The sequence below is a fragment of the Aythya fuligula genome, chromosome 8 (assembly GCF_009819795.1).
Source record: "Aythya fuligula isolate bAytFul2 chromosome 8, bAytFul2.pri, whole genome shotgun sequence".
Classification (NCBI taxonomy): domain Eukaryota; kingdom Metazoa; phylum Chordata; class Aves; order Anseriformes; family Anatidae; genus Aythya; species Aythya fuligula.
The window spans coordinates 22,068,596-22,089,491 of record NC_045566.1 but is presented as its reverse complement, the minus strand read 5'-3'; the positions used below and the strand labels follow the sequence as shown (position 1 = coordinate 22,089,491).

Below are 20,896 nucleotides of genomic sequence, written 5' to 3'. Positions count from 1 at the left end.
ACCCCTTTTCTCCCCTGGCTCCATCCCCTTACTTTTTAAGAGAGTCATTACAATAAGAAATCCGGTCTAAATTATGTCCTTCTCGTAAGTATTGTGGAGAGAAACATTAAAATCTGTCATAAAATGTTTCAGGAAACTAAATGAAAAAGCTTGCTTACTTTAGCAGGCGCTGTGCTTAACTGATGACTTCCTCTTGAAGACTATTTGCTAATTTTGGGAAATGACAGGATTAAAAAAACAAATCGGTTTTGTATACTGGCACTAGTTAAATGGCATCCGTTACAGTTACTTTGCTAAATGTTAGGGGAAAAAAAGCCCTGAGGAAAATACAAGTGGGAAGCGCTCAATTTGCAAATTATTGACTTGCATGCTATTCTTGGTAACTAGGTACAGAGGCGAGTAATCATTTTCTGAAATCAAAATCTTGGTAAGAAAAACCCAATGCTATCATAGCAATTGAAGTGGCACAGACAGAAGAGCAATGCACAGAAGCATAAAGACAAGCACAAACAGCAGATAAATACAGCAGCACACAGAGGCACTGGAGGAGAAAGTTGAGTCTGTGCATAGGGAAAGCAGAGACCACCCAAGAGACCTGAAGCACCAGGTTCGTATCTTGCTTCTGGGTGATTATCGGGATGGAAATACCTGAATTTTTTCTAATGAGGAGTGTGACAAAAAGGTTTGAGAATGAGAACAGGATTCCCCTCTGCCCAGCCTCTGGTGATCAGTAAGTCAAAAAGGCCATCAGGTGCCCTTCATCATACACTGGATGCTGTAGTAGCTAACTTAACATTTCTTTCACCTGGGCACGTGAGAAGTTAAACAAGAAATCAGTCGCTGCTGCCAATCCAGCTATTCAAAATTCTGTGATCCAACTGGAGGCAGTTGCAAATATGCTGAACTGATGGTGAGTTATATTCCAAGAAGAGGCAGCCACTCCTGATGTATATATACATGACTCACAGGCAGTGTACAAGGACCCGGGATTAACTCTGAGACCTTAAAAGGAACCACACCTCAGTGCAAAAAAGAGCACCAGTGATTAAATATCAAAACAAATGTACGGGAGAGTGATGGAGGGATAAGCGAAATCATTCTGTTACTGCTTTATTATCGTGATAGAAACTGGACTAACACCTCTCCCATTTCATTCTGGTTTCTTCACATTGAAAAGAAAAAGCTACTGGAGACTACAGATACTGTCAGAAAAGCATAAGGGTCACAGCAATCAGGATTTATACACAGAGATCTCCGGATGACTGCAAGTCAACAGCGTGAGCAAGAGAAAAGGTACTGCTTTGAAAACCCACAACAGCATTCAACAGAAGATCAACAGGAAACAAAGTGAAAATTGCAGCATCTTCACAAATGAAGGGCAAAAACTTGCTTCAACAGGTGGAAACAGGTGCCCGTAAATTAACCCTGACCCTGCCTAGGTATACCAGTTCTGGTTGGGTTGGTAATTATAGTCCTAGAAAAGGAAAAATTCATTACGCTCATGAGAAATAAAAGAAGAACAGAAGAATCAGAATGAGAAGATTTACATTATTGCCCCCCCTTCAGTTTTTATAAGTGTGAATAAGAAAGTTGAACAGCCAGAAGAGAAATTGAAAAAAAAAATTAAAAAAAAAATGAAAACACCACAGACAAAAGGATCAGAGCACAGGTTTGGTCCTGGGGCATTACAGGTGATGGCAAAATCCAGATATACCCTGCAATGCATCAGTGAGATAAAACTAGATGAAAAATTGGAGGTAAGATGATGTGGGAGTGTTTCATTAGGTGGCAAGTCAAAAGGAGCATGAAAAAAAGCTGAGAACCGCAAAATTTGCACAAAGGAATGACTTGAAAAGTAAGTAATCCCCAGGTATCTCTAACAGTGCTATAAATTACAGCAGAGACCAGTTACTCCAGATTTATAACATGCATACAGACGTGTAGTTTTATTGAAATACAACTCAAAAAGTTACCAGTTTTGAACTGCATGTCACATTCGTAAGTAGCCAATTTATTTCTTGTCATCTGACCATGTAATTTCATAATCTGTATACACTTTTTTCAATATCTCTACAGTCACTGAATGATCTGCTTTTCCATAGCCCTGCAAGAAAGAACAAGAGTTTATTAGACAAGTACAGAAAGCAACTCCACAGGACCATTGAGTTCTTGTCAACACAAATTATCCAGTTACGTGGTTTGACACTGCAAGTAGCTCAAGTACAAATTAGAAATAAACATAGGCTCTAAAAGAGTTGCTCTTGCAGTATCAGATTTTATATCAGATTTTATTTTTTTTATTGTCATCTCCAATTCCCTCCGCCCCAATTTGTAGAAAACAAATGAGTCAATCTCCAGTAACAGAAGCTGCACTTTTTTTTTACACCGTAATTTCTCCAGCAGAAAGATTGCTTTAAAATGCTCCCAACCCCTCAACCATAATATTTACTGAATGTTCTTTTTAAATCAGAGTATATTGACCTATTTCAATGTATGAGCATACGAGCATCTGATTTGGCTCAGCTGAAAGAAAACAGAACATGAAGCCATATGTGTGAACATCTGAGTACTATTTTAGCCACCAAAGAAACCACACTTTCCATGTTTTATGTATTTGTAATTTTTCCTTGGTTGGTAATAGCATAATTTTAATTGTGCTTTTTTTTTTTTTTTTTTTTTTTTGCCACTGAAACTCCAAATTAAGGCAAGGTCAGATGACCCATCTCATTTTTAAGCCTCATTTAAATCACTGATCAGTTTTAGTCCTGCACTGAAATTTAAGAGATGTGGTAGAAAGTGCCTTTTCCTCATCTTGAATGACTGAAGTTATCTATAATTCTGAAATAAATCCAGATTAATAGTTTTTCCCCCTGTCAAAAAGACTTCACTGCACAAGTGTAGTCTGCTGATAAAAAATGTTATTTAGAAGTTACTGTCACTTTCCAGTAATATTTAGTAGGAAACATTTAGCTCAGAACACTGAAAATAGTTCAAGATTGCATTATCATACAAAATATACTTATTCATCACTGACTCTGCCTCAGAAGAAACAACTTAAGTAAGCCAGTGTTAAAACTGCACAGGATGAAATTGATGCATTACAAAACCCAAGCTTTTCAAAAATACCAGAACACACAACTATATAAAAAATACTGCAGGTTTATACTTCCAGCTTTACATCACAGATCTATAGATCACTCTTGCTTTGGTAACCACTTTGAAGACACCACTCAGCTTTGCAAATTAACAGGACATCATCTACTTCAAAAGAAGTTTCTCTGATTTTCATAAAACACTAAGATAGTGCTGTTTTTAGAGACTGACAGCAAATCTCCAAGTGAAGAAAAGCATCAAAATAATTAATATACAAACCTATAGCCTACTATTGAGGTCTTCTGAATCTCCATGTCTCTACCAAACAGAAGCCCTCATGGTAGTAAAATTATTTCACCTGGGGCTCATCTGTAAGCCTCAAGGTACCAAAAGCAGAGAAACAAGGTACTTTCCATAGACTTTGGGTTACAAGAGCAAGATCTGATTGCTGCTTCTAACACTAAATTGGCAGCTTATTTAGTAATGCAGGTGTAAAGTCTCATCCAGAATGCAATTATAAAGGGCATCCACAATCAAGAGACCTCAACAGAGTATTACCCACTGCCTTCCCTCAGCACACAGATCTTAAGGAATATTTTTTTTTAACATGTGATTCCAGGTGGCAGGAGTTATCTTGGAACAAAAGCAGCAGTAACATTTAGAAACACTTTAACACATTCAAGGCCCAGCTTTGACTGCTCATCATGTTAAGGTTAGCACATGTGAAGTAGCCATCACTTTCCATAAAAATTTGTATTAACTTAATAGAATCACGTTGGATTTGTCTACATTAAAAGCCTATAATCTTTACTTGCAGTTATTACCACTTAAAAAGTCTTTTCACAAAGAAATTTAACTTGCACAGAACAGAAGCGTCCTGCTTTCCAGCCAGCCAACTCTACAGCTGGATCAGGACCCTACAGCTGAAAACATTCCCACTCTGGCTCTAAGCCTGACACATTCTGAGTTAAGAAATGCTAACTTCTACTTTTAGCCTTGATTATAATCATCATTCAGCATTATCTGTTCTTTTTGTTTTGGTCTCCTGCCTTTAAAAACAATGTTTTTCTAACCTACCCCACAAGCAAGCCAGGCAAGTTTCCCAGTTAATGTTTACACTCTGATTTAAAGTGCTGAAAGCCACCGTGCTATAAAACAAAAATCCCAGAACAACAAGAAGATTTGACGGAATACAGGAGAGGCACTTACTGTAGAGAGCCCAAATACCCTAATTTTCTTGTCTTTGCTATTATGATCAATTTTCCCTCCTCCGAGGCACTTGCATTCGTATCCCAGCTTTTCCATTTCAGGATTCACTTTTTCAAATATGTGATCTGCGCAAGGAGAACAGTTAGAGCTATCAGAAGCTGTGCTGTGCATCAAGCACTCTAGAACTCTTATTTTCAGCTATTTTCAACTATTTTTCCTCCCATTTCCTTCGTTTGCCTGTGAGGCAAACGGCAGTTTCTCTAGATAGTCACAGCCTGCACTTATGTTTATATCACTTGGGGAGCGCGTCGCGCTCTGCTAACGGTTTGTAGGGCTTGGAAATGGCAGCAGAGACCATGGATCATCCCCCACATTTTTTATTTGCCTCCTGAGGGGCTGAGGGAAGGGCTCTCCTTCGCCTGGAAGCCCGCGGCCGCGCTGAGGCAGGCGGCCGGGCTCTGAGGCGGGCGGCGCGGCCCCGCCATGAGTCGCGTCCCCCCCGCTGCCCGTCACCCACTGTGGAACTCGGCCGCCTTGGTGCCCCTCACGATGTGGCGCTGCCCCTCGCCTCCCGGCCGCTGCAGCCGCACCAAGATGTACTTGAAGGTGCCCTCGGGGTCGATCTCCACATCCTGCACCGCCGCCATGGCGGAGCCCGCAGAAGCAGAGCTCCCAACGCGCCCCGCATGGGGTCGCCCCCAGGCGGCGGCGGCTGCCGGGCGCCGTAAGGCAGCGCGGCCGCCCTGCACCAGCAGTTTGTGAGGAAAAATTCTTTCAGATTCGCCCTCGGAGGGCCGAGGGCTGCACTTTTCAACGATCCCCTTCCTTAGCTACTGCTTTTTTGCCCCGTGAGGGGTAAGGAGGCTGTGCCGGGGCTGGCTTCTCTGAAGGAGGGCTCAGTGCTGTGCAGCATAACGCCCACATGGGCAGACAGCATTGCACTGTGGTTAAAAATAACCTCCTAAAAGCAGGCACCCTAAAGGGTTTTAAAGCTCCGGGGAAAAGCTCCCCTTCCAGGCAGGCTGTGGGACGCCGCCATTTTCCTTCCACCTGCCAGAGCTTTGTTCACCCTCTGCAGAAAAACAGAGGTAAAAAGAAGAGAACTGCAAGCTTCTGTAGGCTGCTGTTCACACATTAGATAAAAGACAAGCCTACCAGCTGTTCATCTCATTTTAATGTGTGCCACCTGAGTTAAGTAAGCACACGGCTTCACTGTAAAGTCACAAGTATCTGGAATAAATTAGATCTGATACCAAACCAAAAGGACATATGTTTTTTCCTTCCCCCATCAATGGAGCAAAATTTAAAATGTTTTATGAGCAGATAGGTCTAACCTTTGCTATGTTTAGTTAGATAGAAGGAAGTTTAAAAACTCTGTATTACTCAGCCAGCTTCAACTGTAAGAAAATACAGGCTTGTATCTCAAAATGAGGGTGAGAGGACCCTGGTCTGGAGGATGTGTTAGAAGAAGACGAGGTGAAGAACTTACACTGTGCATATGGCTTTGGAGATGTAACCAGCTAAGCTCAATACATGTGCCTAAGTTGAAGAAGCAACAAGATAAGAAAGCAAAATGGCCCGAGCTTGTACAAGAACTGGGTTCAGCCAGCAAACACAGTGAGGAAGACCATCAGTGAGCACAAGAAGACCCCAAAAGATCACCAGTAGAAACAAATGTGCATGTGTGAGGGACATTTGCATGTTTTAATGACTTCGGGGAGATAATATGAATACATTGATTACTCCTTGGAAATCTAATGAATATGTATATTTTGTTTGCATATAATCTTTGTATTTGAGCAACTCAGCACGTACACTAGGTGCAGTGATCCCTTGTGCACCTCGCGCTGCAATACAAGAGCACCTGCTTTCTAAAACTTCAAATCGAGCGTTAGAGAGTTTCTTCAACCAGCTTGTACACTATCAGTTTTGGCAACCCAGGTGGGACATAGCTCTTAAGCGTCGACAGTTCCTGGGATTGTGGAGCCTCAGCCAACACTGAGGGTTTCTTGGAGAGGACACTGATCCCCAGACCAAAGAGGCCCTGAGCAAAGACCACTGTTTTGTAAGTACAAAGGCATTCTTTTGGAAAATTTGGGTATCTGCCCATAAAAAAAAAAAAAAAAAAAAAAAAAAAAAAAAAAAAAAATTTACTAAAGTTACTCAGGTTTTGTAGCAAAAGCTACTCAGGTTTAGGTTTAGGACAGGGACTGGGATTAGAGTCCCCATTTGGTTTGAGGAAAAAGAGGTTAGAGTCCCCAGCTTGGCTATCTGTTTTGATTTGGTCTCTGAATTTTGGCTGCAGGTGGCAGATGCTAGAGATTTGGGAAGATCATTTGATGCAGCTTGGGTAATTTAACAGAAAAAGAAAGGGAATGCTAGATTGATTGCTGTGCTAGAAGAAACTTATGATCCTTGAAGAGGACCTGGAGGTAGATTTAGAGGGGGTTATCAAGGAAGAGAATATGGTAAAGACTGCTGCGGACCCCTACAGGAGGAACTCAGCGTGCCTATTGTAGGAAGGAGGGACACTGGAGATGAATATCCATTACTATATGGGCCCAAGGGATTAAATATTCCTATAACGGCCGTAGAAGCTAGAGAGCTAAGAGGACCAGAGGAAACATCCCCAGCAGAACCTCTGGTTGAAATTAAGCTGGAGGAATATGAAACTGATAGGGAATGTTTAGTTGATACAGGGGCCACTTACTTGGTTTTAAATACAAGCAAACATGAATTAGAATATGATACTGTAAGAATTACTGGTGTGACAGGAAAGTTGGAAACAAGGCCCTTCTTTAAACCCTTAAAATTTTAAATTGGAAAACAATGGGTAACAACAGTTTTTATATTTGTCAGGTGCACCAAAATCATTAATATGTCAAGACTTATTGGAAAAATTAGTGGCTGAAATAAAGTTTTAAAATGGTGAAGTAGAGGTATTAATTCCTGAATCTAAATTTGCCCAAGCTTCAATGATGTTATTACAGGAGACTGAACAAGGGGAAGGAGAAATCCTGTTTGAATTTGAGGACACAGTGATTCCCATTGCTTGGGCAGAAGAAATACCAGGAAGATCAAAGAGGGCTGAACCCATAAGGATAGATCTTAAGCCAGGATCAGCACTGGTAAGATTTGCAGCAATATCACTTAAAATTAGAAGCTAAAATTGGGTTAGTCCCTTTTATATGGACATTTTTAGAATATGGGGTGTTGAGGGAGTGTGAATTTAAGTATAATGCTCCAATTTTACCCATTAAGAAAGTTGATGGGAAATCTTACAAGTTAGTCCAGGATCTGAGAGGAATGAATCAAATTGTTCAAGATATTCACCCTGTGGTAGTAAATCCATATACGTTATTAACTGCTCTCACTGAAGAACAGGGATGGTTTACAGTTTTAGATTTAAAATATGCCTTTTTCTACATCCCACTTGATTCTGAGAGCCAGGAATTTTTTGCCTTCAAATGGGAGAACCTGGAGATGGGAAGGAAAACTCAATGTACTTTGCAGTATTACCACAAGGATTTAAAAATAGTCCAACAGTCTTTGGAGATTAGCTAGCAAAAAAAATTAGAATTATGGAGACAACAAAAAGGGAATAAGACAATATGTTGATGATATACTACTAGCTGGCAACCCTTGGGAAGAATGTCTGGAACTGACAATGAAATTTCCTTGGACTCAGTGGGTATCCAGTGTGGAAGGAGAAGGCTCAAATTGCACAAGAAATTGTACAATGTTTAGGGTTTTGAAATCTTAAAGGGACAGTTAAATACTGAAAGGAAGCTACGTGCCAACTCCCAGAAACTCAAAATGTTTATGAATTAAGAGGATTCCTGGGAATGGTGGGATGGTGCCACATGTGGATTACTAATTACAGACCGATGGTGAAACCTTCACATGAATTTTTGGAATTACCAAGGGGCTCCCTTCAGTGGACCAATGAAAGGCTGAGTCAGCTTAAAAGAGCCTTGATGAAAGCCCTGGTTTTAGGGCTGTCTAGTTTAGAAAAGCCTTTTGAACTGTTCACCTATGAAAGGCAGGCTGTAGCCCTCGGTGTCCTGCCCCAACACTTGGGGGAATATAAGCGAGCAGCAGCATACTTTTCCAAGAAAATGGATCCAATAGCTAAGCAATGACCTGGATGCTCAAAAATTTTTAAGAAGTATTATACTGGCCTTCCAGCTCCAAGTGGATTAGGATTAATGCTATTGCTGACCACCATATGTAAGAAATACAGACTTGTACCTCAAAGTGAGGGCAAGAGGACCCAGGCCTGGAGGACACATCAGTACGTGATGTGAGGAACTTGTGCTGTACATATGGCTTTGGATGCATAACCAGCTAAGCTCAGCACACATGCCTAAATTGAAACAAGAAGATAAGAAAGGAAGATGGCCTGAGCATGTGGAAGAATTGGGTTCAACATGCAAACACAGTGGGGAGGATTGATGACCATCAGCAGAAACAAATGCATATGTGTGAAGGATATTTGCATGTTTTAATGACTCTTGGGAAATATGAATACACTGATTATTCCTTGGAAATTTAATGAATATGTATACTTTGTTTGCATATAACCTTTGCAGTCGAGCAATTCAGCCCGCACACTAGGTGTGGCGATCCCTTGTGTGCCTGGCACTGCAAGAGAAGAATTCCTGCTTTCTGAAACTCTAAACTGAGTGTTAGAGTTTCTTTGACCAGCTTGTACAGTATCAATATTAACCTATTGATTATTAGGTTTATGTTAACTACAGGGAAAAAAAACATATTTCCTTGCAGTGCTGATATATGGGCATAGTCCTTACTCAGAACAGCAGTACTATGTACATTTTAAAGTCTACAACTTTTAAAAAAGTTTCAGACTACTTCTATAAACAAGTTTCAGCATGACTACACCTTTGAAGTAACATATGAATATATAAAGCTAATAAGTCATTATTAACGTTAACTTTTAGATGTATAGTAGCTTAACTACATAATACAATGAAAGCAACACATTACATAAGCCTGGTTGTTTGGTTCCTAATCAGGGAAGATTACTTACCTGCTTTGTTGGTTGCCTTAAATCTTAACATTTTACTATTTCAGATGCTACCTTTTTAGGTGCAGACTACCATCAATACTGTGAGCAAAAACAAAGAGCCCTGATAAAATAAGCTAGGCTGCTACCATCTATACCTTAGAGAGGGTAGAGGTGAGGGAGGGCTATAAATAGGAACCCAATCCTACCATCTCAGCTGTCATGCATATTCCAAGTCAGGCAGGGAAAATGACAAAAGCTGTGGCTGGGTGAGGTGCCTTTTAACATCAGGAGACTGAGAGAGTGTTGTAAAGCTGATGTAGTGGCTGCTTAAACTTGTTTTGTTCTGATTAGTCCAATCCACTAGCAAGGCCTCTGTTAGGCTATGGTATTAGTAGCTTTTTAGGCTTGTTTCAGTCAATCTCAAAGCTTTGTTCTTGTTTTGGTAGCTTCTGTACATATAAATTGTTTCTTAATTATTTTGTCTACTATTCTAACATGGTACTTGGTATTCCAGTTTTTCTTTCTGTTGAAGTTAGTGCCTTAGAAGGCTTTGCAGAGATTGCTTGTTTGAATGAACCTCACCTTTCTATTTTTAGCTGGAATAAGATATTTAATTCCCTTGAGCATAGAAGCCTGTTGTACAGTCTTGGCTGTGGAAAGCTTGATTGCCCCATTTCAGCTGTGATACATGGAAGGAGCTAGCAACAAACAATGGTAAAGTTGATGAGCAAAGGCAAGGATGGCAATGGAAATACTTAACACCGTGCTTCCAACAGGCTAAGCTCTCTTAACAAAGAGAATGGGCATCTGGCCTTGACCTGACGTGCGTTTGAGTAGTAACAGGCAAAACTGACCTTTGTTATGTGCTTGTTAATGGTTTTGCCTCTGAAAGCACCCTCCTTGTCCAAAAGTAGTTTCCTATGCCCTGCTGGGGTACCACAGCTTCCTGCTGGCGTCCAGGCCAACAACAAAACCCCCCTGTTGTTGGCGGTAATTTTTAGTGCGTCACTTTGTGGGCCTCAGGAGTAAACAGAGGATGGCATGGGGCAACAGGGGTCTCAGACCAGAGACAGCCTGACTCCTGCAGAGAGGGACTTTCCTTTCGGGGTGGGTGTGCTCATAACTAATTGTGGCACAGAGTTCGGCACTCTTTTCTGAAAAGTGAAGACTTTGTTCTTATTTATTTGGCTAAGTGACATGTGTCTTTACTCTCTTGTCATAAAACCATTGTTCTGAGGAAAAAAAAATAATAAACATCTCAAACTAGATTACAGTAAACCAGTGCGGCAATAATTAAGGTAGTGTAATGGGTATTTTTTGTGTTTAGCTCTAGCCAGACCATAAGAGCAAATGTTGCCAACACTCTTTCTCATCTGGGTTACATGCTGGCTTGTTTTCCATTATGGTTTGCAGGCCTTGGATTGGACCCAAATGACTGTAAAGTGAGGCTGTTCCTGTGTATGTCTTTCCTGTTGTCTCCAAACCCCTGTAAAATTCACCTCTTCACATGCTGGCTTGATTTGGGCCCATATTGCGGTGTATGTTGCGGTAGTTGATTATGTCTTAGTGTGACAGCACGTGAGGTTACGCTGTCATCCTACTGAATCTGGGATATCCAAGCCAATTTACTGGTTCAACTACTACATCTGAACTTGGTTAAGGTTGGTTATATATTCCAGCACATGCAGAGATGGGGAAAAATAAAAAATACTGTGTTTCATGAGTATGGTGTAAAAGCTGAACAGGTAGACAATAGGGACACTGGTAGCGTTCCTGCTGAGGGATTGGGTTCCTGCATATTGAGTGAAATATTTCACGATGGAAACTAATGGCAAAGGACAAACACATTCTTGTCACACTTAATGGCACTCCTGCTGGGCTTTGTGGTGCCACAAAGGCTGCAATGTTTGTGTCTTTCTATAGTAACTCTCTAGAATCATTTTTCTTCCCCAGCTGCCCCAAGGGAAAATTGCTTTGTTCAGGAAACATGGATGGTTACTGAGCACTCTTTCTGAATCTTTTGTCCACAGCTTAATATTTTCTTCTACCACTGACGTGGACAAGCAGTCTTCAAGGAACCGTGGAGGAGTTTACCACTGGTGGATGCAGCACCCTCAACTTTGCGCTGGTGTGTTCACCAGCTTAACACATCCAATACAGCAACTTTATCTCAAGTCTTTATATTCCTTAGCTAGATTGTTACATGTGTGCGTTAAATGGTAGTTTGAAAACAGATATGAGTTCTCAAAAAAAATTTTAAGGTATCCATTTATGTGCCCCTATCGAACCTAACAGCAGAAGAATGCGCTAAAGACCTGCTCAAAAGAGCAAACAACAAAAGAAAGTGTCTTAAATGTGTTTTGAAGAAAGTACAGGATAAATGTTGGGTAAAATGAATGCAACTAGCATACATACAGGCTTATGAGGCTTTCTTATCTGTAGTAAAAGATGATTTGTCTTTGAGTGGAACTTTTGAGAAACTGTTATTAAAAATTGACAAGTATTTCTTGCTTTATCAATGAGAATTGATGTGAGGGATGGGGAAGAGATGGCTGTACTGCAGTTGTATGTGGAGATGTTTAAGTCAGCTGTAATGGAACTGGTTCAGGTAGCAGAAGCCACCTGGCTGCAGAAATGTGGAGTTCAAATGACACTGGTTTATCCTGCCAAAAAGAAAAAAAAAAAAAAAAAGAGGATCCATTTTTTGTGTAGGTCTCAAACCTGTTATTTCTAGCTTGCTTTCAGTAGCACCCAGACTATCCTAGTTAACTTGCACATCTTAAAAGCAAGACAGTAAATTACATTTTAATATCAAATGTAGCATTTCATTCAAATAGGAAAAAAATAAAATAAAATAAAAAACACCTAAACAAACACAGCCCTGTTAGCCAGGAGTATTTTAATGACAAAACAGCCTTGTTTATTTTGGTCTTCAGCCTCTGAATGGTAACTGACTAGACAAGAAGCATTAGTGTTATACAAATGTGCTAAGCGTACATTGTGTTGCAGTGAAACCAAGGAGCTTATCATGGGCTTCTCTCAAGCCATTAGGCAAATCCAGGTTACCAGAATCAGGAAAAGGGAAGCAATCAGTTTGGACTCCAGCTTTATAAATTTTTCCTTTTATTGAGGTCTTTGACAGTAGGGCACAAGATGCAAGGATATGTTTGGCCTGTTGTTGTATTACAGGAAAGTATTAAGAAGAATTTTGAAGTAGGTGATTTCCATTGCATGTAACTCTCACATGAGAGAGAAAATAAAATGAGGGTAACTTTCAGCAGTACTTGCAAATACTTTATCATGGAATGAGAGCATGCACTTGCATGGAGCAGAAGAATGCCTGATACTGATGCAAATGAAATCCTGTTGCACACTGTGTGTGTCGTGGTCGTCTTAGGACCACAGGTCTGCTTTGCTGCTTGGCCCAATTGTTTTAAGAGGCTTTGAATGAAAAGTTTTCTTCACATCTGCTGGTTAACAGCTCCCCAGATTGGCACCAAAAGCCAGAACAAATGGAGGATAATGACATTCTCTCTTTGTATTAACATCTTCTGGATATGTGTATGTGTAGTCAGTGCAGGAGCCGGGGTATTGGTTTGTGTACTGGAGAATCCAAGGCCACCTCCAGGATGCAGGAGAATATGGGCTGTCTGCTGAATCTTTCCTACTTTACTTTCATGGATAATGCTCTTGTTACTGTCCCTTTCAGAAATGAAACAACATCTGTACCAAAACATTCGTGCTTTTTGTTCAGCTCACAGGAGGCTGTTCTCTAACCTCATTGCTCTGCTGGCTAGAAATTCCCTCCTAATTTCCAGTCTACGTTTACTTGCAAAAAAGTGGTTTGTATCCACTTCGGTTTTATACCAGCTTTATCCATTTGTATTCAGAAGACTCCTGATCACCTTCTTTGCTTACCTGCCAATTGTAAAGAGTCCCTCGCATTCTTTCTGAGCTTTCCTAGCTACTGCTTCCCTGGTCTTACACACAATCTTCTACTTGGCACCTGGGAAGATAATTCTTTAGAGGGGACCTGATGCAACATTTCTATTGTTTGGACAGTCTAGTGTCCTACCAGGAGGTATTGTTCACCTAGTTCTCCTAAATGCCCTTAAGTTAGTTTTTTCCATTTTGAACAGTGATAAACAGCACACAACCACCTGTAGAATTCACTTGCTCTGTGAAAACAATCTGCTGGATTTGTCTTTTGGGGCTTTCTGTCCTTCAGTTGTCCCTCCCTGCCCTTAGTGCCCATGCCCTGCAGCATGTGGTGGGGGCACGATGGAAGCACAGTGTGCAGATGATGGTCTTAGAATCCCAGCTGTTAATTTGTGGCCTGTAGGGATGATCAGTGTGAATGAGCTGTTTAATTGATCCAAGTTAATTTCTATAACCTATAACAACCTGACTATAAAAGCATTTCAGCTGCAGCTCATTTTCTTCAAGGTAAACTCATACTTGGATTTATGCAACAGAGAGAAGAGAATATTTTGAATGATGAGTTTAGTGCTAGAGGTGCCCAAGAGGGAAACTATGTCCCTCCTTAGTCGTGGTGTTAGGGGCTACCTAGATCAGAGGTAAAAATTGGAATGAAGAAGCGAAGATGAATGGGAATGTAGCAGGATTCTGGGCATGGATTGATTGGAAAAAAAAAAAAAAAAAAGGTTATTTCACGTGGTGACTTACTAATGTTCATGTCTGTGGGCAGGTTTAGCTATAGCAATAGTTCTCCTTTGAGAGGAGGGACATTGGCATATGGAGTAAGAGAAAGAATAGCTGTTTTCCCAAATTCTGGCATTCAGTGAGTGCCAAGTTCAGGAAGTAGTTTTGTATACATGGGAGTGGATTCTGATTGCTTGTTTTAAGTCTAGGAAATGCCTTCAAGAGTGCATGTAAACTGTTTATTTCAGGGGAGGACAATTAAATTCTATCTTAGAAGACAGATATAAGCCTATAGCATTGGTGGCTTGAGTTTATTTAGTATAATTGCTAGGTAATTCTGCAACCTGAATAGGAGATGAAATTATTAGAATACTGTAAAGTTTGTTCTGGATTCCATTCCCATTGCTTTAAGCATCTAAGCAAGTATATTTGCTCTCATTTTTATTAATGGAGGCAGAATGGAGCTCCTTTGACTTATCTTTTAGATATACCTTAGTCTTTGAATCTATAGAGTATAGAGCAACTGGACTCTTAACTTATTTTTAGGTAGGTATGAACCCGAACCTTTCATTCTGTTTTGATGATTGAGTATCTTCTTTTCTGTAGTTTGTGCAGTTGGTCTAACGTGGATTTTCTTCACTTAGAAGAAACACAAATAAACTGAACTCTTAACCACTTCAAGTAATGTTGCTTTCAGGTCCAGTATTGTTTAGAGGTGATAAATAGTAATCCCTTCAGCTCGGACTGATCCAACACTTATTATGAAAGTAATCTATTCTGATGATAAAGAACCAGACTCTATCAATTGCAGTCATATGTGATTATAAAGGACGAGTTAATGCCTATTGATGAAGAAAAGAAAGAAAAAAAAGAAATAATGTGCACCAAGGGTTGGGGAGTCCTTGTTTTCTTAGAGAAAAATGTTAGTTTTTTTACTTCAGACTTGGATATTAAAGGCTCTGTTGAGAGTATGGGAGTGTGAAATGGAGCTGGGCAGTAAAATGAATGTTTACATGTAGATCATATAGTTTTTCTTCCTTACATGTGTTTGGAGGGTGGTGAGGCTCCGAGCCACTGCCATGGAATCCAGCAGTAGAGCTCTAGAAATAATCAGGCTTGCCGTGGTGTCAGCTCCGTCTGCAACTGCAGGCAATCAAGCTCTAGAAGTTAAGCCTAGCCCCACTTTGATCTTAATTCAAGGTGTGAGGAGGCGCTGCCACTCACCAAACTTTCCTTTGTTCCTTTGTGTATTTTCATGTTCAGTGCTCTGAATCACACCTTGCCAGTGCAAGTGATCCCTGGACTCGAGTTAGATTACTGAATGTGAATTTTGGCCTATCTAGAGGAAATTGAGCATGTGAGTCACATTGGAGAGTTCCTGAAATGACAAGTGGAGATAAGATTTTCTGTCTCCTGGGGTTTTGCTCCAGACAGAGTGGAGACTGTCTTAGGAAGCCTGAGAAATTCCAGCTTTTGTAGCAGTTGTATTACCTGCCTTATTCACACTTAATGAGACAGAGGCTGAGGGATGAGTATGTCTTTGGAAATTATCTTTTCCCATCAAGACCTCAGGGAAAACTTGTGTATTGTATCTTTTGTCTCCGAATTTTTAAAGAATTAGTGTTTCAAGCTCCTGTCCAAACAGGAAGCACCTTCAGTACTGGCTCCACAACTCCTTTTCCCTTCAAGGCTGGCTACGGCTCTTATTCTTCCTCTTCTACAGAATATTGCTGTGGGTAAAATTGGAGTTTTTTCTGTGACTTCAAAATTTCAGGTTTTACAGCTCTTTGCCACAGGAGAAATATCTGCTTTACAAACTATTTTGAAATAAATACTTATCAGATTTGTTCATAGTTGAATGGCAAATATGCCTGCTTTAGAGAGATGGAACTGGGTTACTCACAGAGGTGTTTAAGTGTTTTTGTCTGGCATAAAAGCTTCACTGATTTTTTTAAAAGAAATAGTGACTTAGAAATGTGTAAATGCAGGTGTAATCTTTTAATATAGGTAAAGAGCCATTCTTTAAACAAAACGTGGCAAACATCTGTCTCTTTCTATATGTATATACATACAGATATACACTAATGTTATCTAACAACTTACCATATCCTGTATTTGTCTTATTTTTGTTATTCTAGCAAGTTCAATTAAGAATTTCAATCATTTAAAATTTCTCATTGCCTCCCGTTTCCATAAGCTATTGATAAAGATACAAAGTTTTCTCAAACCAAGACTTAAATCTCCAAAGGAAAGCTAGTCTCTACAAAGAGCTGTTCTAGCACTGCATGGCCTTGGCATTTAGAAAAATTTCCTTTAAAACTTTATCACGGCAAATTAATCCAACCACTACTTGTTATATATCAGTGGACTTAAAGAAATGTTCATTGCATTACTCCTAAGCACTCTAAAATACTTTGTAGGTTGTAGAAGATCATGTAGACTTTTAATCTATTATTCTTTTTTTTTTTTTTTTTTGGCTGGAGATGTTATAATGGTTAACTCTCTTCAGTTTTTACAGTGAGCAAGCGTATGCATGTGTTGTCAGGGAAGCAAGCAAAATGAGGATGTGTGTAAGAAATAAAATCAGTAATTTAATTTTAAAACTTTTTTTGTTTGAATAGAATGCAGGGTATCAGGAGTGTATGAGATGGTCATCAATTCTCTTCTATATGAGAATAAATAAAACTTTGCTCATGTCATAAACGTGTCATCTGTCTTGCTAAGAATTTGACTGTATATTATCTGCCTGTACCTTCTTAAAACTGCAGTTTGGAAGATCAGGTGCAATACCCCAGTTAAGATTTGGCAATGGCAGATTGGATGGAGTAATTGCAATATTTGCCTTAAAACATTCTTCTTGTTACATACCAGAACAGCATTTCCTGTCTTTAAAAATGACAACAAATTGTTAAGTTTGTTTTATGTTGTTTGTGAGCTGTTATAACACTAGTTCTTTTTCTACAATGTTCCTGTCTAGCCAGTGATTTCCAAGTTTGCTGCTATTTTTTTTTTTTGTTTTGTTTTGAAAATAGTGTTTTGTTTTGTTTTGTTTTGTTTTGTTTTTTTTTCTATTGAGTTTCCTCATTTTATTCAGATCATGTCTGTAACTGATCAAATCATCCTGAAGCCTACACTAGTCCTTTGGAACCCTTGCAATTCCTCAAAGCTTGGTGTCTGCAAAATTTGAGTATTTTAGATGATATTTTGCAATCCAGTGCACATTAGGTCATGTTAAGGTCAGCATAAGCCCTTGCACGGCTCGTTTGTACAGTCCTGAGACTGACAGTGGTCTTTGAAAAACTGCCCTTCAAGTAGTGGTTAAATGCCTTGCATGCTCATTTTATGATAATTTCAGCTAGCCCTGTGTCACTTGCTTGTAAGAATGCCTCTTGGGACAGTATTAAGTGTTTTGATTACAGCAATATATAGCACACTGCTTGTTTTTGTTTTGTAGCCTTGAACTACAAACAAAGCTAGATAGCTGTCAAGAAAATTGATATGATTGATTTATTATTGGCGCATCTTAGTATCCTTTTGCTGATTTTTCAGGTTTCTTTAATATTTCTCCAGTGAAGTTCTAGTATCTTTCTAGGTGTTTGTGTGGAGAACCTGATTTGTAATTAACTTCCAGGTGTAGAGAGGCAATACTTGCTTTTCACCAGCCATCTGACACCTTTCCACATGCTCTAAGGTAATTACTGAGGGTTTGGAGAAAACTTCGTTGGATCCTTGAACACTAATTTGATTGTACACAACAAATGTAGCCTTCACTCCAGTCTTGCCATACTCTGACTTGTTCTCTTTTCCCAGTACACAACACTATTGTAGTGAGGATCTGCTAACCTTTCTCTGTACAGAAAGAAATGAAATTTGTTGTGTTCTCTGTCAATGGCTCTCTCTTTAAATAGCAGACCCAAATGGTTTTAGTTACTCTTATTCCTAATATGTGTATATAGCCTTTCCTTGCCTTTTTGTCCCATGCTGGGTTATCAGCTAAGCTTTCCTACTAGAAAATCAGCTGTCATTAGATAATCCTTGATAGACGCTTCTATCTGTAACAGAAATGAGGTGATCTGGAGTATTCCCCTTCACTTTGAAGAAGCTAGGCTTTCACTTGTGGAAATGAAGGTCTGGTGTGTATAAGAGCAAGAAGTGTTGAGCATTTTTTTAGGACAAGTTGGGAGCAGACAACTGCAACCAGCTCAGTGCAGTACAAGAAATGAAGTTCTTTATTGTGTTCTTGAATTAGTTGCCAAAGGAAGAAAAAATGCAAGCGTGAAAAAATGATGAAAAGAAAATAAATCTGTAATATAGAAACCAGTTAAGAGGCAGGCTGGATAGCATTTCTAGCTTGAATACCTGCAGTTTAAACTAGACAACTGTGTCAGAGGTACATTTTTCCTGAAACACCTGTGTATCTTAGGTTTCAGTATGATCTTTAGCTCACAGAAATCCCAGTCTTCCCGAACAACAAAGGAGTTGAAATTTTTAAGTACCTTTAAATTTAACGAGACTTAGACCTCTGAGTTGTATGCCTTTAAATGCTTTTCATGCTTTTTTTTTTTTCTGAAAATTTTGTTTGTATTTGTCTTCCATTACATTAAAAGGAGATTAAAAATATAATCAGTGGGTGGCAGAATTCCCTGGGAAAAACCAAAAAGAGCCCCAAGTCAGTGATGCACAGTGAAACACTGCCAACAAAAAGAGGCAGTCTTTTTTTAGGCTGGAGTTATTACAGGCATATTGCTTTTAGGCTTGCATTGTGTTTTTTTTTTTTTTTTTGTCTTTATCTGCTGCAGACACTCAGTCCCAGACAGTCCTTGTGAAGGAAGACTATTGTAAACTGTGAAAACCTCTCTTCCTTCCTCTGGAGATTCCACTGGTAAAGCGATTCTGATGCAGTTTCTTCAACTCAACTTCAGAGCCTCTGCCATAAGAAGGTTGAGCGTTTACCAGTAGGAAGCTTGTAACACAGTTTGAAAAAGTGAATCTCCAGGAAGAGGTGAATTATTTTTCCCTCTTCTGGCTCTGGAGGGGACAGGAACGTCTCTGGAATTGTCTATAATTCTTCTGTGTCTACATCTATAAGACCTGATTAATATTTTAGGAGAAGAAAATAGCTGTTCTATCAAAACTTATTATTATTACTACAATAGTGTTAGGATAACACAAACCCCATGGAATTTTGCCCTGCTGTGTGATATACTGTACAGATGCATTAAAAGTACCAGTCTGTTAGAGTTTACAGTCTGAAGAACATTGACAGACAGGTTGGCAGACAAGAAGTGTTTTCATTCCCAATTTCCAGATGAGCAGCTGAGGCTAAAGAAATCAGTTCTGACCTGATGCTAACTGTAAGTCTCTGGAAGTCTGGTGGTTATAAGAAGTTGGCCCAGGCCTGAGGTCACAGAACGTGGCTGTAGAATAGCCAGGAGTTAACCTCAACTTTTCAGAGTTTCTTGACAGCACGTCTGGTTCTAGCTTTCCTAGTTCACACCTGCCTCTCCCTGCAAATATTCAGCATGCTCTTTTTAATTCTCACTCTAATCGGTAGCTGTTTTTGACAGGCTTTCAAGGACTTCATTGCAAGTTCTAGGAAACTGGTATTTTGATATGAACTGGTGCCATTTTATACTGCTTACTCTGTTCTCTTTGCCTTCTCTGAATGGGCAGAGATTTATCTAGCTATGGGTGTTCACAAATGTTTTACTTTTTCAACAAAAGTAAAAGCCAGTTCTTGAAACTGCTTTATGCTTTTACCTGACCTACCTGTTCTGCTGTAATATTTACTGTCGCCAGCTCCAGGTGGAATAGAGTGCTGGTAGATGTCAGCTGGTATTGAAAGGCATATCTTAACATAACTCACTTAGAAAGAGGTTGATATATTTCCATTCTTAAGGCACTTGTTGTGCTGATTTTTAAGAGAATGTGCTACGCCTTGTCCTAGTTTTGAGGAAAAGATCTGCTGAAGTTGATGTGCTTCTTATAGATAACCCTATATGCCTACCCTAGAAGATAGCCTATAGATACCCTACATGCATACAATTAGATAATTAGATAATTAGGTCAAAGCAAAGCCTGTGTGCTTGACAGTTATCAGCAGTTGAATTTATATTGTGAACAAGACCCTGTATGGCCACTAATAAATCTGGAGCTGGTGAACTCCACCATAGATGGGAACTTTGCACAGCATGCTGTGATCCAGAAGGAAGGGCTCACCCAGTGCTGCAATTTTCATCTTTTACTCAAACTAGTTAACCAGCTTTTGATTTCAGTGCCTTTCTTACTGAGATGCCCAAAGAGCTGGTGCCTCTTGGGTGTAAAACTTTCTAGGAGAAAAGCTGGAATCTGCTTACTCATGCAGCAAACTCTTCTTGCTCTTTCCTGATATCCCGGAATTGTGTGTTTCTGTCAGTAAAACTGTAATCCAGCACTTGGCAGCTTGTCAGCACAGCAAGTCTTTGTGGGAGGGTTGATTGGCAAGGGGAAACATCAAGCTTAGTTTGTAAGGGTGTGATCCTGGGGTTTTCCAAGAATTTTTTTTCCATGCGGGATTTCCCGTACTATGAAGGACAGGCTGGCTGAGAGAATAAAAGGCAGTAGTAAAGGCAAGGGGCACAGAGTCTGGATGTCTGGATGCTTTGAGTTGAATCTTCAAGTCCATATTCAGCAGTTTAACTAATATCCAGCAGTCCCTGCTAAATAATAGAGGATTTCTATAGCACCTGACCAATACAGCTACACCTGTGAGTATAAATGGACTTTTATTATATTTCATTGCTCAGCTAGAGGAAGACTGGATAGGTAAAATTCTGTTAGTTTTTAAAAGACTATTTTAAAACTATCTTGATGTTTAGAACTGTTTTAGGTGATTAATCTCCCAAGAACTGCAGTCTTATTTAA

General features: G+C 39.7%; 1 protein-coding gene across 2 annotated transcripts; it reads right to left on the bottom strand.

Moving 5' to 3' along the window:
* Nucleotides 1–1,085: 1,085 nt before the first annotated feature.
* Nucleotides 1,086–5,235, bottom strand: LOC116491937 (14 kDa phosphohistidine phosphatase-like). 2 transcript variants are annotated; one of them, XM_032192307.1, is made up of 4 exons: nucleotides 4,820–5,235; nucleotides 4,303–4,427; nucleotides 1,974–2,104; nucleotides 1,086–1,474 (listed from the first exon to the last, which is right to left on the bottom strand). In XM_032192307.1, the coding sequence occupies exons 1-3, from the start codon at nucleotides 4,947–4,949 to the stop codon at nucleotides 2,012–2,014; spliced, it is 348 nt and encodes a 115-aa protein (XP_032048198.1). In that variant the 5' UTR covers nucleotides 4,950–5,235; the 3' UTR covers nucleotides 1,086–1,474; nucleotides 1,974–2,011. The 2 variants fall into 2 exon arrangements, with proteins under 2 accessions (XP_032048198.1, XP_032048197.1); XM_032192306.1 differs by lacking the exon at nucleotides 1,086–1,474 and having other exon boundaries at nucleotides 1,909–2,104.
* Nucleotides 5,236–20,896: the final 15,661 nt, after the last annotated feature.

What these genes read in the sequence shown, in the direction of transcription:
- LOC116491937 (XM_032192307.1), bottom strand. Translation starts at nt 4,949, where the DNA reads ATGGCGGCGGTGCAGGATGTGGAGATCGACCCCGAGGGCACCTTCAAG. An exon ending in CAAGGCGGCCGAGTTCCACA is followed by an intron (nt 4,428 to 4,819) that starts GTGGGTGACGGG and finishes CTCCTTGCGCAG; the next exon opens with ATCACATATTTGAAAAAGTG. An exon ending in GGGTATTTGGGCTCTCTACA is followed by an intron (nt 2,105 to 4,302) that starts GTAAGTGCCTCT and finishes TCTTTCTTGCAG; the next exon opens with GGCTATGGAAAAGCAGATCA.